Genomic DNA, 18,118 nt, shown 5'->3' with positions numbered 1-18,118 from the left:
TCTTTGTGACGTTTATGCCCCAACTTGAGGGGAAGTGTTGACTTGTGAGTCATGTTGTTGATATCAACATGAAGAACAGAGTCAGTAGCAAATCCTGACATGAAGAATAAGGCAGCAGCAGCAAATCTTGTGTAAATAATGTAGCCGTAGTTCATAACTTATTATATTTACCTTCACACTTTTTTTTTTTTTTTTTTTTTGAAAAAAAAGGGCTGGTGCGGTTGCCCTCAAACCTTGATTAATGAAACTGCAGAATACAAGGGGGGGACATAGAGTCTTAACCCCTGATTACAATAAGCATCAAGAGAACATCCTGAAATAATACTAGGAGTCTCCACTAAATCTATGTATTCCACCAAGCACCAATTAGCAAAAAGTGCACAACTAGCTACTCTATTTGCTTTAACAAAGCGGTGACATAACGGAGAGATTACTCTCGCATGGAGAAGCATCATTACAAATAGCCCAGCTTTCCTATTATGTTGCCGCACGGAAACATATCCGGCGACACTCCATTTCATCCTACCACTAGGAGGTTGCGTCCATTTGATCAAGTAAATGGCTCGCTGCCTTACTAGGTTAGACAAGGCACACTGAGTGCGCATACAGGGACCAAGCCCACGTCACCCTACCAAATATTGGTATAGACTTATTTCCGGCATATAGCCACATTTTACTAAACATAACAAATAATAAAACAAAAAAATAAAATAAAGACAAAATGGGCCCAGAGCCAAAGCCCAGACCCACAAATCACCCAACCCAAGTCGAAGGGGAAGATGGGAGAGTCCACGATGCTTCCAGCCCGCCTGCAACTGCCTACCCGTCCCACCGGCAGCGTCTCCGTCATCTCTGTACCGGCTGATTGTAGTCCATCCCTCCATTCTGCCATCAATCTCAACATGCCAGCTCACCATCCCCATCCCCATCCCCGGATCGGATCTTAGCAAGCCAAACCCGATCAGAGCCTTTCGATTAGATCTGCTCACCACAGATCCCGACCTCGCCGCCAAACGTACGTCACCGTCAGGCATCCACCCATCTCGCAACGACACCACCAGTCCATTCCACCTGCCATCGAACCACCGCCGCCTCTCCCCGGCAAAGCTTCCAAGCGTTCTGGCCAGCAAAACCACCCCCATACCTCCATAACCTCGACTGGGCTTACTCCAAGACAACCTACCATTGGACACGAGGTCCCCTCTAGCCCGTCCGACGATGACACTACTAGGGCGTGCCGTCGGACCGGGTATAAACTTTGACGGAAAGACAACTGCCGCCTAGGGTTTTTTGGGAAGTGTTAATTTTACTCTCCTTGTATTTGTAAGTTAAAGGTCTTGTATTTACCTTCACACTTAGCTATAAGCAATTTGTACTTCTATATATATCCTCCAGTTTGGAGAAGAATAACACTGGCAAATTATACCATAAACCTCTGCATTTGACAATTATGTCACACCAGATAAGATTACAGATTATGAAGTCTGAGTGGGAAGTATTAAGAGCATTTAAGTGATCAGGAAGTGAGCAGCCGACTTGTAGATCTTGTCTTGGAATTAAGAACTCTTGATATTCATCACAAGGAATTCTTCTCTCTCTCTTCTGTGCCCTAAACATAGCCAAAGAAAAGAGAATTGAATGAAATGAAAGAAAAATTCACTACATCTTAAAAATCTGGCGATTCAGCAATAGATGCTTTTCTGGAACTGATCAACATAGATAAAGTGTGCAGTTAATTCAGACGATGAATAAATTGATTTGGAATGGTATGGATGCTATATATGCTCCGCTACTTTGGTATAATTTTTCTGTTGTTACTGTTAATTAAGTTTTGTTGTGTTAGTTGCACTATGCCAAAAAGGCCTTCAGACGACATAAGTTTTGTTTTATGTCGTTTGAGTTTTTCAGACGACATAATTTTTTTTTCTGTTGTCTGAATATACACTAAAACCATACTGGTTTAATTTGGAAAAATTGTGAGCATTCAGACAACACATTTGTGTAGTTGTAGAAGGTGGTGATTTCCTATCTCAAATTTGGATAAATGGTGAGCATTCAGACAACACATTTGTGTAGTTGCAGAAGGTGGTGATTTTCCTATCTCAAATTTGGAGGGATATCCAAAAGTTGATTAATTCTTTTCGCTCTCAAATAGCCATATGCCTTAGTTGACTGGAATATGTTGTGACATTCAGACAACATTTAATTGTTGTCTAAATGTGGGGGTTGTTTTAAAATTTCCCAAGTTATTTGACTTGTGCTATTTGACATATATCCTTCGCAATTAAGTCACTTTCTGTCCTTCTCGCTCGATCAATCAGCTCTCTCATCTCGACCTAGAACCCGCGAAACCTAAAACAGCAGCCTCGCTCTCTCCAATCTCGGTTCTCTCTCAGCCAATTTCGATTCGGTTCTTTTCAATTTGGGGATGGGGTGCCTTTCATCCTCGTTCAGTGTTCCGGTTACTTAAAACCCAGACCTCTCTCTCTCTCAGCCTCCTTGATAGACGACGGCGGCGAAACGAAGGCATTCAATGACTTTGCTTGGTGTCTCCTTGAATCCGAAGTCAATCACTCAATGAGTCGTCGTCTTCTCTCTCTCAATCTCTCATGGACGGTCGCCGGTACTAGCCCTAGCTCTCCCTCTGTTCTCGAAGTTCGACTGCACCATTGAAGCTTTGTTTTGAGAAAGGTATTGGCTTTAGTCAATTTTCCTGGGATTTATATAATCTGGGTTTCGTTCAATTTCGTTATTATTTCGTTTAATGCATGTGTTTTGTTTCTCAATAGATGGAATTGGTAAGTTTAATTGAAACATGGTTGTTTTGCAGATCTATACCTTCAGATTCTTCACCCCGAAGCAATCAAGAGCCAACACAAGAGTTCCCTGCAAGAAAGATTAGTTGGGGCTTGGTTGGTGTGATTGTAGCAAGGTTAGTCCTTTGTAGACTTTTGAACTGATTTTGTAGGTTAGCAGATTAAGAATGGGGAGGACACCGTCCCGATAAGCATGGTTGATTTTTTGAAGAACCAAAAACTGAATTGAGTTTGGTGATTGAAATAATTTTATGGTCTATTTTGTTGCCCAATGAATTGAATTAGTGCATCAGTGGAATGGTATTTTTGTATGTCAGTAATCTAGTGATAGTTTCCTTCTGAGAGGAAAGAAAATTGGGTTATGGTCCTATTTAGATTGTTGTTGCTTTCTTGATTGTACTGGTAAGAGCTCTTAGCCTATTATTTCTATATAAGTGCTTCATTATTTTCATATAACTAAGATTCTGAATAAAGCCAAGGATCTATATTGTTGGTTATTGATTGTTTGTATTGTTTTTTGAAATTGGGTTGCAGAAAACAGAAGAAGTGTTGCTGGGTTTGGGATTTCAGTGATTGAAGGTAAGTTTTTAATTTTTGGTATGTACCAGAGTGATTGATATCAAAGAAGTGTTTGAATTGCTTTATTCAGAATGTTAGATGGTAGAATCTGCTTTTTGGTTCTTCTTCTTCTTCTTCTTTTCTGTTACTATAAGTAGTTGGATATTGGATTTGTTAAACAAGACTCAATTAGATTGTGCCGTTTTGTATTACAGTTGACAAGAAGGTCGTGTTTTTGTTTTTGTTTTTGCTGGGTTACACATATAATCAGTGCCATTTTTTTTTCCAATATTCCTGTAATATTTTCATTCACTTGATGTAGTTGTGCTTCATTATTTTCATGTAAGTAAAATCTGCTCTTTTCATCATAAACCAAAGATCTATATTGTTGGTTATTGATTGTTTGTATTGTTTTTGAAATTGGGTTGCAGAAAATAGAAGAAGCATTGCTGGGTTTGGGATTTCAATGATTGATTGGGAGAGGTTGAAGATAAGGTTTTGATTCGGTCTGTACCAGAGTGATTGACATCAAAGAAGAAAGGTTTTGATTGTGCTTCATCATTTTAATATAAGTAAAATGTCCTTTTTTCATTGTAAACCAAAGAACTATAATCATCTTGAGATGTAATGCATTAGTAGGTAGATGAGAAGTATATTATCTTTTTGGTTAGGTGTCTGTTTTCTGTTTCTGAATTGGTTTTGTTTTTTAGTATTAACGTAATTTTGTTCAACCTTTAAAGCAAGAGAAAATTAATATAGACAAACGAGAAATTTTGGTCATCTAGAAACTTTGTTTTGTTGTCTGTGTGTTATTTAATTGATGGTCTACGTGCGTTTTGTGAAACATAGATATCTTTTTCTTACATTGGAATTTTTGTCATTTGTTTTTGTTGGTTTTATGTATTTATTTATTAACTTGGATCTATTTAGGGTGCTGATTAGATAGTTTTCTAAATTGTCAGTGGGCTTTATGGTTTTGCACGCACTTCTTTGGAGTTTGCTGTCATAACTAGTGTTTCAGCCTCAAATACTTATGCGTGAATATCAATCCCCATTGAGCAGGTGGTTGATTTTTCTTACTTTATGTCTCAGGTCCAGAGTTGCAACAAATAATTAGTGACAGCCGTTCTGAAGTTCATTCCGGTTAATCAGACTTTTGGGTCATGGTGGCTGCATTGAAGATTTGTGAAACCAAGATTGAATCTGCGACAACTGGATATAGTGTGCATAAATTAGATCTGTTTATCTTGGTGAGAGTTTTTTTTATAACATAACATTTATAACATCTTCTAGAGTCTCTCCAACTGATTTCCTTATGATAAGTTCTGAATTGATTGATAACCCTAAACTGTAGTTTCAAAATGGTTCAGTGTTCTTAGTTGTGAGTGTAAGGCAGTTTAACTTTGATGCATTGATAAAAAAAGAAAAAAGAAAAAAAAAGTAAAACCTAGTGTTAATGGCTTAACTCATATTTTTTGCAAACAGAGTTTTTAACTCTAGTCCTCGGTTTTCCGACATGATCAATGTAAATACAGAAATAAATGAGTGGTCCATGCAGGGAGGGAACACCTGAGTAATCTGACTAGAAGTCTTAGCTTTAACAAGGCCCTTAGATTTCTGCCGTTTTCTTTGGATGCATGAAGGTTGTATTTAGCTAGTCAAATTCTATACAATCCATACCACTATTCATTTATTAAGTTGTATAATCAGAAATTTTCACTCTACAGGAATTCCTAGCAAATGAAGGTGGTGGTGAGGCACCCCTCGAGGGATCAATACCAGATATGACATCTTCAACTGAGTTGGTCGACATCCCCAGAATTTCATGTTTCTCTTTTGTGCTTTAAAAACTAATTTGTTGAAATGTGTGCTTTATCTACTTTCTTGCAGGCACTATGTAGCTTTACAGAAAATCTACCAAGCCAAGGCTGAGGCTGATTTTCTAGAATTGACCAAAGGGTTAGGATTCTTCTAAAGAGAATTAGTAGAGATCCTAGTAGCAACTCAAAGGCAACTGTTATATGTTTCTGCAAGAATGCTAGAAAACTCAAAGTAAGTCTGTGGAGTTTTATAATGTCATTTACTTGTATTCGATCTGTTTGATTGTTGGTTTGATCTTATTTGAGCTCCTGAATTTGTTTCTTTCGTTCAAATTTTGAAGACTGTAAAGAGTTAATTGGGATGGGGCTTGGCAATTGGATCCATTTAGATTCCAAACTACTTTTATTTTCCCTTCATCTTCTGTTTTGAAATTGGTCTTTGTTGTTTGGTTTTTAAAATGTTGGACGGCCATTTTGATTGAGTTCTTGTTGTTAGATAGTTTCTTTTAATTCCTCATGCAGTTTGCATCTGTTTCGTTACTTTTTCTAGAGCTATGAATTAAGTATATGTGATTTTGTTTTCTACTAATTATGTAGGCATTATGCTATTTGAATTTGAGTTTCTGGAATTATATATGAGAATAGGGTGAAGTTTTTGAAGAGTTTCAAAGAGGCTATGGGTTGCTGAGCTAGAGTGGAATATAGGGCAGCCTATAGCCTCTTTGAATCTGATTGTTTGGAAGCTTAAGTAGATCAGTTAGGGATTTGAGTATTTCTTTGATTTCTGATTCTTTGGAGGTTGGAGAGGATACATTGTGTCGGGATTTGCAGTTTCTGATTCTTTGATTTCTTCGATTTTTGATTCTTTGGTGCTGTTTGAATTTGGGTTTCTAGATGCAGGTTTGAGATGGTTTTGATTTGTAGTGACTTCAGTCGAGATTTGCAGCATTTGCTGCTGTCTTCTTTGCTGTTGGTGTGTTTTGTCTTTGTCTCTTTTTTCTTGTTTTGGGTACAAAGGAAGCCTAAGGCTTGGGAAGGGGAGGGCAGGGGCTAAGCTGGCTCAAATTTGTTAGATCATGCTGAGAGATTTGTATAATCTGAAGTTTGGGTTTGGTACTATAGCTTAGGATATTTGAACAAAAGTTTTGGCATGTTTGGAATATAAATAAGAAGGTAAAGATAAATTAAGTTCCTTGCAACTTCTTGCTGTTCTGTTCTCTCTATTTGTAGGTAGATTTCCAAGGACCGTCTCCTTGATGCTCTGTTTGGCTGCTCAGGTAAATACCTGTAATTAGCGTTCTCTTATATTTTGGATGTCAGAAAATTTAAATACCTGCAATGGTGTTGATTACTTTCTGGTAATGTCCAACGTAAAAACAGTAGCAGCCATAATACCTGCAATGGTGTGGATTGCTGCCAAACGTCTCTGTTAGTTGCTTCTTTTTCCTTCTCTCTTAAACTATCTACAAGTAGGTAGCTAGCTGGAAAAGCAATTATATTAATTCTTAATCTTTCTTAGAATAGAAATAAGAAGGTAAAGAGAAATTAAGTTCCTTGCAACTTGTTGCTGCTTTGTTCTCTCTATTTGTAGGTAATTGATCTTTGTAATTTTTACATGTGTTGGTAAGTCGTCGATGAAATTGATGAAAACTCGGATCAATGTGATTTTCAATATTACCTACAAATTTCTGAAATAATTGATTTGTACAATGCAGATGGGCTACATGCACTTTGGCACAGTCAAGATATATGGTTCTGAGGCTGCCCTTATAAACACTTTAACAGAGACGTACGTTTCAAGATGGGACTATAAAAAGAGAGGACATTTTTGTTTCCTCTAAATTATGGGGTAGTCATCACCATGACCCTATTTAAGCTCTGAGACAAACTCTAAAGTAAGCACATATACTAGATTACTATACCTACTAGCACCAAATTCATTTCTTAATCTACTAGAATTAGATATGGAAGAATTGGATTATTTGGTTTAGGATTATTGGTCTCAATAAACCTTTTCATTTTTCCCCACATTTTTATGTAAATATTGAGTCTTTAGCTTCATTTTGATATTGGCTTTTGCTATTACTATGTTTGTCTCACTTTCTGCAATCAAGTTTATGTTTTTGCTGCTAAGGTTTGGAATTCTCAGCAGTATATGTTATGGGTTATGCATATATGCTCACGCACCCCGGAATACCTTCCGTTTTCTATGACCACTTCTATGATTCGGGTGATTCCATTCATGATCAGATCGTGAAACTGGTACAGCAGTACAACTAGCTAGTTCCTTTATTGACTTGTGTCTAGTAGAAGTTCTTCCTTTATTAAGCATTTGGACTTCCAGATTAGTATATATGGGCCATTTTGAACTGATGCTCATTATTAGGTTTGTGTACATGAGACAATTGTGGATTAATGGAAATTGCAATGAATGATTTTGGATGTGGATTTTATGGTTTCATGAATGGGCAATTTTAATTTCCAAAATGTATGCATACCAATTGTAACAAAGGACTACTACTTTGTGTTATCTCAAATTGCAAGCTACAACAAAAGCACACTAATGTGTGGTTGCAGCTGCACAAAAGCAACACAAAAACCAATTAGAAGTCTATTGTCTTTTTGACTTTGGGACGACAGAAAATTGTAGTCTAAATGACAAAACAATAACATAAGTTAGATGGAATTGTTGGCTGAAGCATATAATAACAACAAATAAGTGTGGTTGGACTTGATCACAGACAATATAAAACACGTACTATTAGTGGTCTTTTTTATATTCAGATCACAAATATTTGTCGTCTTAAATAACCTCAAACGACAGTAAATTGTCGTTGTAATGAGACTGACATAACAAAAAGAATATGATATCTATTGTCTAAACCATTTCCTAACATCACATACGTATAATTTCAAAACCTTTCACACAACACTTAAATGTCATATAAACCTACCCTAGAACGACACTTAATTGTCCTCTGATGCGCTTTACGACCACAGATAATTGTCGTTTAAAGTCAATTGGCATAACATTTAATTGTTGTTGTATGACAGATCAGAATGTTCCCAAAATGCAAAACTCATCAGACAACACATGACATTTATTTTTTTATGTCGTCTGAAAAATCAGACGACAGAACACTTCTGTCGTCTGATACCCCCAAGACACGACACCGTACTAGACGACACATTTTGGTTCGTTCAGACGACAGAACGGTTCTGTCGTCTGAAGGCCTTTTTGGCATAGTGTTGCTTGTTCTAGTGAATTTCTGGATCGATTATTAAGTAATTAGGGACTTATGTAGCTCAATGGAGCTGAGCTGAGCTGAGACGAGCACAAGTTTGGGAAAGTGCATATGAACCAAACTTGATCCGGATTTAACCTCGTCACAGTGCATATATATATGAACCAAACTTGATTACCTTGTATTAGATGAACGTTAACATAGATTCAGATAGGAAATTTTATGTAGTAATATGAGATCGTCGTGTATAAGAATTGTTTAGTTTCTATATGCTTCGGTGATTGCATCAATATCCACTGGATTCGCCACGAAAAGTGTGTTGTGTAAGAGAATTTATTCGATCACCAATCTCAATTAATGGGTAAATTAAAGGGGCCGTGACCACTTACTTAATTTTTGGCCAAAAATTGCCCACTTACTCCACCAAGAGTTTTTTAACCCCATTTACCCAATTTAACAGTGTTTGACAGTATTGCCCTCATTTTAATTAACAAATTACACTCATATCTCTCTCTCCTCCCCCTCATAGATTTCTCTCTCTCTCTTTCTCTCTCTTTCTCTAACCTCGTCTCAGGCTCTCTTTCTTTCTCTCTCTCTGAGCCACCACACCCACCACTCCACCGTCGATGTCGGCCTCCACCGCCGCCGTTCTGTCCCACCGTCGGACCACCAGAGGATGACGCCATCTAACTCCACGATCCCAACCCCTCTGGGCTTCACCGGTTTTGTTCGTCAGATGTCCGGGAAGCTCCACGCCGGAATCGGGTCTAGGCTTCGCTTGCAGGTCTCGAACGATGTCAAAATTGTGGTCTATTGGGTGTAATAGACAGATTATTGCCCCCCACTAATTTCGGCCTACCCATTCTACACCAAAACAAAACCAAAATGAACATTCTAAAATAGTTAAGTGAAGGGTTCTGACTTCGTATGAAGACATTATTTGGGGGCAGTAATGTGTCTACTGCCCCCCACTAAACCATTAAAACTTGCACCAGTTTCAAGGATTCACAGTGTATTGCACTTTATCACAAACAAAACCAAAATGATCATTTTATAATCAACAAGAGATGATTACTGTCTCCTAAGAAAGACATTATTGGGTGGCACTAATGTGTCTACTTCCCCCAATAGACCATCAAACATTACACCGCTTCCTATGTTTCACAGATTATAGAAGTTATTCACACTCAAAACTACAGATAATGTCTAAAAACCCACATTATGAGGGTCAATATTCTGTCTACTGCCCCCCACTAGACTGACACAAACCACACAATTTTTTTCATTTATCGACTACTGCAATTTAACACTACATTTACTTTGGAATAGCAGTTTCAGTCCGTCAATAAATAAAGCAGTCATCATTGGCCCCCAATACAAAGTCTACTGGGGGGCACTAATGTTACAACTTTTATGGTTATGACTGCACAATAGCAGATAGCAGTTTTCAGTCCCAGATAGTAGTTTTCAGTCCGTCGTCGATTCCTTCAGAAGGTCAAACCCGGCCTTGCCGAGCTTCTCAGCGACGAGGACCGTCAGCTTGGTGTCGAGCCTGGCAGTGGAGAGCACGACGACGAGTTTCGGCGTGGCGATGGCGAGAGCCGGCGTCGTGGGCGACCTGTTGGAGGGATGGAGGGAGGGAGAGAGAGATCCGACGTCGTCTGGAGAGAGAGAGAAATCGGTGAGGAGGGAGGACAGAGAAATCAGTGAGGGGGGAGAGGGCAAAAAAGTCTCAAAAATAAATAAAAAGAAGAAAAAAAGAATTAATTGGGTAAAAAGGAAATAATCCCTTAGAGTGTTTTGGGTAAACGGGGTTAAAAAACAGTTTGTGGAGCAAGTAGGCAAATTTTAAGCTAAAATTGGGTAAATGAGCATTGCTAGAATCAATGCTATTGCTAGCTAATACTTGTGCTTTTAATTAGGAAAAAACGAATTCAGGGATGTAATGGTAATATAATATACAGCGACAGAATCAAGGATAGGGGTTTTGGCATTTACAGCCTGTATTTATTTCTCTCATACCATTAATCCAAAACTTCAAACCCATTGTACTTATGTGCTCTGTCTGCTACTTCAGTGAACCCTTTCCCATTTTTGGAGCTAGCTAGGCCACATATCTGGGTCAGGCATCAGTCTCCACCATTAAAGGATTTACATTGAATCCAAAAGTCTATGCCACCGCACTGGTGCCGCAGGTAGTCCACAACTACTTTGTACATTCAAGAATGGAAAATATATTTGATTTAAACTTTTAAAGAGCAGAAACACAGTAAGGACTCAGTATGATACTAAACAGTTGATGCTTGTTGTCAATCTTTCTCCATGATCAACACAACAAGCCGGCCAGTAGCTTCTTAAATATGATTTCGATCGGCATTTGCAATAGTCCAGCTGAATAATAAGATTTCTAACCTCTGGTGGTGTTCTGGCAGTTGCAAGGTGAGGTTCTTGTGATGATATCCTGAAATCAAGAATCATGTGCACAGACACATAATTTGCAACAGGAAATAAACCCTAAAAACCATAATTACCTTGAGATGATCAAATTAATTGCATGTATCGAGAAAAACAAACAAAAGGAGTATTACACCCCCTACAAATGATTCCGGACATAGATGCTTTGGTTGATCTTTGCGAGAAGTAAAAACTGACCTCAAAAAATAAGAAAATAATCTAAAATGTTATTGTTACTGAAAAGCTTAAGCTTCATGAAAACTGACCAACAATTTCCATCAAGCTTTCCGATAAGCACTCCCAATCGAAGAAATGTGCGGATAAAATTTCGTAAAATGGTCACAATCTCACATTTCAGTAAAGACACAATCTTTTACATGGCGACATATAACTGACAACTAGGAAGTGGAATCTCATGGTGATAGTGAAACAAATATATGTAATATGAGTTAATGAGTTGGTGCTTATGCTCAATTCAACTTTTTCTTTTGTTGGTGAATTAATTATATTCAACTGTTCAATACAAAGCAAACTGATTATATGCTACATTAGATGGACAAGGCCTCTGGCTGAGAAGACCAAGGAAAAAATAAAGGGTCCTTGACCCAAAGCACCAAAATAGATCAAAATCATCTCACTTACCCCAGCAACAAATTTTTGTTCCCACTAACACAATGTAAGAGAAAAAGACACTTTTAGATTTAACTTAATTATCAAATTACGCCCATGCCACTAACAATCTCTCTCTCTCTCTCTCTCTCTCTCTCTCTCTCTCTCTCTCTCTCTCTCTCTCTCTCTCTCTCTCTCTCTCTCTCTCTCTCTCTCTCTCTCTCTCTCTCTCTCTACTTTCTCTGGGTGTAGATCTGAGGCGCCGGTGAGGAGCTCCGATGACGCTTCCGGCGACGAGGTCAAAGAAATCGTCTCTCTCTCCTCCCAGCCTTCATTTGCGACCAATTCTCAGTCATTGGCCAGGTTCGATGGCCTGAAGGTTCAGCGCACCGATCTAAGCCTCCTCTTCGTCGGTGACGGCGACCGGACTCACGAAGTTCTGGTCGGATCACTACTCGTCCTCAACCGCGACCAGAAAATCTTCGATGCCTTCGAGAAAGCAGGAGCGCCGATGACCGAGTCCGATATCGCCGGATTCTGCTCGAGAATTCCGATTGCAGTCTCGAACCCGAGCTCGGCCCCAATGAGACATACCGCCGATTCGAACCTTCTCGGGCCACCAAATCTCAATCTGAACTTCAAATGCTCTGAGAAGAAGATTGGTTTCCATTGATTTTGAATCAGCTTTGAAGATTAGTCTAGTCTTGCTGTATGTTGTGTGATTCAAGTGTTGGATTCTTCATAATATCTGGAGATATGCTATAGGTACATGAACATGACCTAGAGTTTATTTTGATATTAGATTGCTGTCAACTGTTGCAGGTACAACCAGTTTTGCGTAGATTGTATGATATAAACTATGATTGGCTTCAATGGCTTTAATGTAGATTGTAGAGATTCTAGGACAACCAATATGACATGAACTTAGTCTTAAGTGGTTCCATTAAAACCTTTTTTTTTTTTTTGTAAGTAATGGGGCAGAAGGAAAAGAAAAAAAAAATTTTGAATGTCTATTGGTGGGCAATAGACGTCTATTGCCCTCTAATAGACGTTTTTAAATTGATATAATCTCTTCGTTTTTTTCTTTAATCAAAGTTTTATTTGTCTAATTTTAGGAAGATTATTTCCCATTCCGATTACTGAAAGCTCTATTGGGGGGCAATAGACGTCTATTGGGGGGCAATAGAGGTTTATTGCCCCTCTATTGGGGGCATGCAATAGATGTCTTTTAGGGGGTAATAGACTATTGAAGTCAATAAACGTCTATATGGGGGCAATAGACGTCTATTAGGGGGTAATGGGGGACAATAGACGTCTATTGGGGGCAATAGACATCTTTGGGGACCTCCGGCAAGGTATTCAGAAAAGTTCGGTGAGCGGCGGCCTGTGACCGGAATCCGGCGGCCGGTGACGGGGCTCCGCGCGAAGCCTCCTATGGTTTCTCTCTCTTCCATTTTCTCTGTCTCTCTCTAAGTAACAAAGAGGTGAGGGTAAAATGGTATTAAAAAAAATAAAAAACATAAAAAAACATCTTAATGGGGTATTATATATGGAAGACCTCCTTAGAGTGTTTTGGGTAAGAGGGAATTAAAAAAACTTAATGGGGTAAGTGGGAAAAAAATCTCTATAAATGGGGTAAATGGACAAAAATCCAAAAATAGGGTCATTGACCCAAAGCACCAAAATAGACCAAAATCATCTCACTTACCCCAACAACAAATTTTTGTTCCCACTAACACAATGTAAGAGAAAGAGACACTTTTAGGTTTAACTTAATTATTAAATTACGCCCATGCCACTAACAATCTCTCTCTCTCGCTCCATTCCGTGTCTGGCCGACGAAAACTCTCTATTTCTCTCTCTCTCTACTTTCTCTGGGTGTAGATCTGAGGCGCCGGCGAAGAGCTCCGATGACGCTTCCGGTGACGAGGTCAAAGAAATCGTCTCTCTCTCCTCCCAACCTTCATCTGCGACCAATTCTCCGTCGTTGGCCAGGTTCGATGCCCTGAAGGTTCAACGCACCGATCTAAGCCTCCCACTACTACAAAAAAAGCATTTTAGGACGTTCGAAAAACGTCATTGAAAACTTTAGATGACACGCAAAAAAAACGTCATCTATCAAGGAGTCATTGTAAGTCACTTACAAGGACGTTCAAAAAACGTCCTCTAATTTTTATAAGGACACCAAAAAAACGTCCTCTAATCTAAAAAAAAAACGTCATCTAATGTTTTTAAGGACACTTAAAAAGCGTCCTCTAATGTCTTTAAGGACATTAGAAGAGTGTCCTCTAATGTATATTAAGACACTTTTTAAGTGTCCTTAAATCCAATAAAAGGGTCATCTAATGTATACTAGGACGCTAAAAAAACGTCCTTATATCTATTATAGAACACAAAAAAAAAATGTCCTTGAAACAAAAAGAAGACATTTACATACAAATAATCTTTACAATCCCAAAACGTCATTGTATCTATTACTCGTTACAATATACTTGACTACAAGCACTTCTTGTAACTAATTCCTAGTTAAACGTACATTCTAATCTTATCTAATTCCTAGTTAAACGTACATTCTCATTATGAACAAGTGATACTAACCACGAGCCATGAATCTGAACAGATAACTATATTTGAAGCAACTATTGGTATAACTCTGCCCTGCATAAGTCAATAGTTGAACATAAGTAATAGGAAGGGATCAGATAAAATTGAACTTGAGATTAACAATTTATCCCATCAAGCCTCAAGGCTCAGAGGTAACCACACTTGATGACTTAGTACTTGTAGAGTAAACCAATAAGCCATAATCAAAATACAAACATTCTCAACTTTACCTGTTATAAACTTTAACATTTAAACATGCCAGCAGCTACTAGCAACTTAAGTTGAGCATGTGATCTGCCCAGTAAAAAAAAAAAAAGATTAAATAAAGTACAGAAAAGCATATCAAAATATGCAAAGTAAACTTAAAAGAATAATATAAAGATGTATATTAATGAAAGCTACCTTTACTTGGTCTCGAATATTATAGACTATCTTGTTCAGAAACATTAGCATATCAAGATGGTTTCTTACTTCAGTTATGGGAGAAGCTTCTTGGTTGATCAGCAAAATGGAAAGAAAGTTTGGCAATCAAAAGTAGCCCAAGCTTTAGTACCTACGGAAGAAAAATAAATGCAAACCCCATTAAATAAGATGAAGAGGGTATGGATGACTATGAAAAGGAGAAGATAAAGCAATCAACAATGAGAAAGAGATTGAACATAGTTAGTGGCTAACCTAACAATTGCAAGTAATTACTGTAAGAAATCATCTACCCTCAAAATTTCTTAGCAAAATGATAAAGAAGATATAAATTACAAAAAATAAAGGGACACTGTCTTTAAAATCATACATTTTGTAAGCAGTTAGAATCAAGAAAAGGTACCATTTGGAATAGAAAAAGTCCAACAACCCAAGTTTCATCAATACAGAGAGAGAGAGAGAGAGAGAGAGAGAGATGCAGGACAGTTTTTTGGAAGATCGAATCTAACACATAGGACCAATGACTAAATAGGATACAAACCAATCCGTTAAGGTCTCTATTATATTCCCAAGCTGTCTTAATTTCAGAGAGGTCTTGTATGGCCTTCTAATATCTTTTTATTGATAAATTCAACCAAAGTTCAACCTCAAAAGCCCCATAGTTTCTGCTTAACCTCAAAAAGGACCATTAGGTATTTGATAATAAAACAATCCATAGCTCCTGCATTTTTTTGGGTGTATGAGAAATTCCCTCCATATAATCCAAGTAAAAAATATGGTGACTTTCAACGCAAAATCCCATATAATCCCACCCAACAATCACCATTTTAATCTCCCATTGATTCTCTCTCTCCCTCCTAACAATGAGAACACTAATTAACAATTACAATACTAATAATAATTAGTAGGAAACAATCTCAAATGGCCAAGTAAGTAAGGGAGTCATCGTAAGCAACGTATATGGGGTCTGGTAATAAAGAAAAGAATGAAGCAATTGCAATATAATATATACTAAAGAATGAACATGGATTTCCCCTTCCTCCCCAATCAAAACCCAAAGTTTTCAAATGACTAAAAATCAGAACCTTACCTTGAAACCCAATCAATCAATCGCCCAGATAACCACATTCCAAACTGCAGGCCAAACAAAACCCCTATAAAACATGAAAACCCATATCAGTTCAAAACCAACGACAACAAAAAAAACCCAATAAAAACCAGAACACATAAAAATCAACAAAACAATACCTCCAATGTTCAGCCTTTCAAAACCCACAAAGACCTTAAACCCAGTATTTATCGAAACGGAATTCTTCTCCTCTTCTTTCGATTCTAACAGAGCAGTAATTCCTCAAAGCATCAAAAAGAGTATGATGATGACGAAGAAGAGCCGTTTCATGAAGCCTATGTAGAGAGAGGCTGTGAAGGTGAGACTACATAGTTGAAAACATGTGACCAGGAAATTATAATGAAAGGGAAAATATAATCAAGCAACATATTCAACCTCAACAGATCTTTTCAAATGATCCAACTTCCCTTTGATTATGCCCTATAAATAAAACACAAATATTAGAATTGTCAGTTTAGGATCATCTTAAATTTAGATTATACAAGCTCTAGTATACATGCATTTATTGATAAGAAAGTCTTCAAGTTCACATACATTTGAAAGATCAAGTTGCTCAAGGAGTTGATCATAGGATAGAAACTGGCAAAAAGAGAGAAATTAAAAACTAAAAGTCCACAAATCCAGTTTTGTATCTCCATGATACATCAATTATCATCGACAGTTTAGGAAAAAGAAAGATAGAGGTAGATACCACATTCCAAGTGAAAGAGTTTGAATATGAAAGATGATGGCTCAGATCCTATGAGCTGTTTGAGGATATTGATAACCCAACAAATTTCTTGATTGGATGTTCAAGAGGGACATAGAGCAGACCCATTTGACCCATTTTATTAAAAATTCTGGATATAGCAAAATCACAGGGTAGCAGATATATGACCCAACAAGCATTCACTCGATTCAATTTTCCTCCCTGAACGGAGAAGATCGAACACAACATTGAGCAGACAAACACGAAAACTTAGTGGTGCCATTGAGCAGACAAGTTCGAGGAAGAAGAAGCAACAGAAAAACCCAGATTTTGAAAGAAATAATAAATCAAAATCGACCATAACCCAGAATTTTAATTGTCAGCAAATCCCAGACAATTTTAATTGCAGTCAATGGAAACATAAATTAGTAAAAGACATGGTAGTCACAGTTCAATCTAATACACACCATCTCATGACCACGACCCGACCCGACTATCTTCAGCCACCACCATTCGAACGAACCCAAAGCACCGCAGCCCGAGCAGCCACCATAGTCGAACCCGAACTGGCTTCCATCTATTCCACCACCGCAGCGTCATGCCACACCGCAGCACATTACCGCGCCACCATAGATTGAATCTATTCGACAACTGCAACCCGATCCCAAGGCAGCCGTGGAACCACCGCGGTAGAAACCGATCCGGGAACTGGCCTTTCCGCCACCGCCACAGCCACCGCTCAACCGCGCCTCACCTCCGCACCACACCAGCGGGACGAACCGACCAGGATCCAAGCGTCCCCAGCCTGACCCAAAGCTCCTGCACAGCGTTGAAGAAGACAACCGAAGAAAACAAAATGAAGAAGAGCCGCCCCCAACCCTCGAGCCAACGATCTGGATCCGGAGGGATCAAGATCAGGGCAAGAGAGGAGGGGGAGGGGTGTTGGTTGCAGATCTGTTTTCTCTCTCTAGTTTTTAGAGAGAGAGGCTCTCGAACTTTAGACTTCTGTTTTTGGAATTTGGGGTCATGTAGCGGACGAACGCCCTGCATGGATTCCCTTATGGCCTTATTCAACTATTATGGTTTTTGGGTATTCTGTGATTCGAACCCGAGACCTCTGTGGATTTTAGACGCGCTGGCCTTTGCGCAACTTTTCCTGTTTTTGCTTTTGAAATGCTAGAGTGGTGTTGACGTCGTGGCATATATACAAGGACATTCAATACAAAAAAACGTCTTAAAAAAAATTAGTGGGTGTCCCCAAACCTGTTTTGTGTAGTAGTGTCCTCTTCGTCGGTGACGGCGACCGGACTCACGAAGTTCCGGTCGGATCACTACTCGTCCTCAACCGCGACCAGAAAATCTTCGATGCCTTCGAGAAAGCAGGGGCGCCGATGACTGAGTCCGATATCGTCGGATTCTGCTCGAGAATTCCGATTGCAGTCTTGAACCCGAGCTCGGCCCCAATGAGACATACCGCCGATTCGAACCTTCTCGGGCCACCAAATCTCAATCTGAACTTCAAATGCTCTAAGAAGAAGATTGGTTTCCATGGATTCTGAATCAGCTTTGAAGATTAGTCTAGTCTTGCTGTATGTTGTGTGATTCAAGTGTTGGATTCTTCATAATATCTGGAGATATGCTATAGGTACATGAACATGACTTAGAGTTTATTTTGATATTAGATTGTTGTCAACTGTTGCAGGTACAACCAGTTTTGCGTAGATTGTATGATATAAACTATGATTGGCTTCAATGGCTTTAATGTAGATTGTAGA

At 38.6% G+C, this 18,118-nt stretch overlaps 1 protein-coding gene and 1 long non-coding RNA gene across 3 annotated transcripts; one reads left to right on the top strand and one right to left on the bottom strand.

The window, feature by feature from the left end:
• Positions 1-4,470: 4,470 nt before the first annotated feature.
• Positions 4,471-5,766, top strand: LOC133720426 (NEDD8-activating enzyme E1 regulatory subunit AXR1-like). The gene is made up of 3 exons (XM_062146717.1): positions 4,471-4,624; positions 5,102-5,175; positions 5,265-5,766. Exons 1-3 carry the CDS (start codon positions 4,538-4,540, stop codon positions 5,347-5,349), a joined length of 246 nt encoding a protein of 81 aa, XP_062002701.1. The 5' UTR covers positions 4,471-4,537; the 3' UTR covers positions 5,350-5,766.
• Positions 5,767-13,911: 8,145 nt separating this feature from the next.
• Positions 13,912-17,396, bottom strand: LOC133721169 (uncharacterized). 2 transcript variants are annotated; one of them, XR_009852092.1, is made up of 7 exons: positions 16,811-17,396; positions 16,031-16,075; positions 15,775-15,930; positions 15,617-15,680; positions 14,509-14,659; positions 14,337-14,400; positions 13,912-14,160 (listed from the first exon to the last, which is right to left on the bottom strand). It is a non-coding gene; the product is annotated as an uncharacterized LOC133721169 (long non-coding RNA). The 2 variants fall into 2 exon arrangements; XR_009852093.1 differs by having other exon boundaries at positions 14,578-14,659; positions 16,811-17,395.
• Between the last annotated feature and the right edge of the window lie 722 nt (positions 17,397-18,118).

This window comes from Rosa rugosa, chromosome 7 (genome assembly GCF_958449725.1).
Source record: "Rosa rugosa chromosome 7, drRosRugo1.1, whole genome shotgun sequence".
Taxonomy (NCBI): domain Eukaryota; kingdom Viridiplantae; phylum Streptophyta; class Magnoliopsida; order Rosales; family Rosaceae; genus Rosa; species Rosa rugosa.
Note: the sequence above shows the minus strand (reverse complement) of the source record. Positions and strands in the feature narration are given on the sequence as shown.

Coding starts and splice junctions, on each gene's coding strand:
- LOC133720426 (XM_062146717.1), top strand. CDS start 4,538: ATGGTGGCTGCATTGAAGATTTGTGAAACCAAGATTGAATCTGCGACA. Junction 4,625..5,101: donor AATTAGATCTGTTTATCTTG/GTGAGAGTTTTT, acceptor TTCACTCTACAG/GAATTCCTAGCAAATGAAGG. Junction 5,176..5,264: donor GATATGACATCTTCAACTGA/GTTGGTCGACAT, acceptor ACTTTCTTGCAG/GCACTATGTAGCTTTACAGA.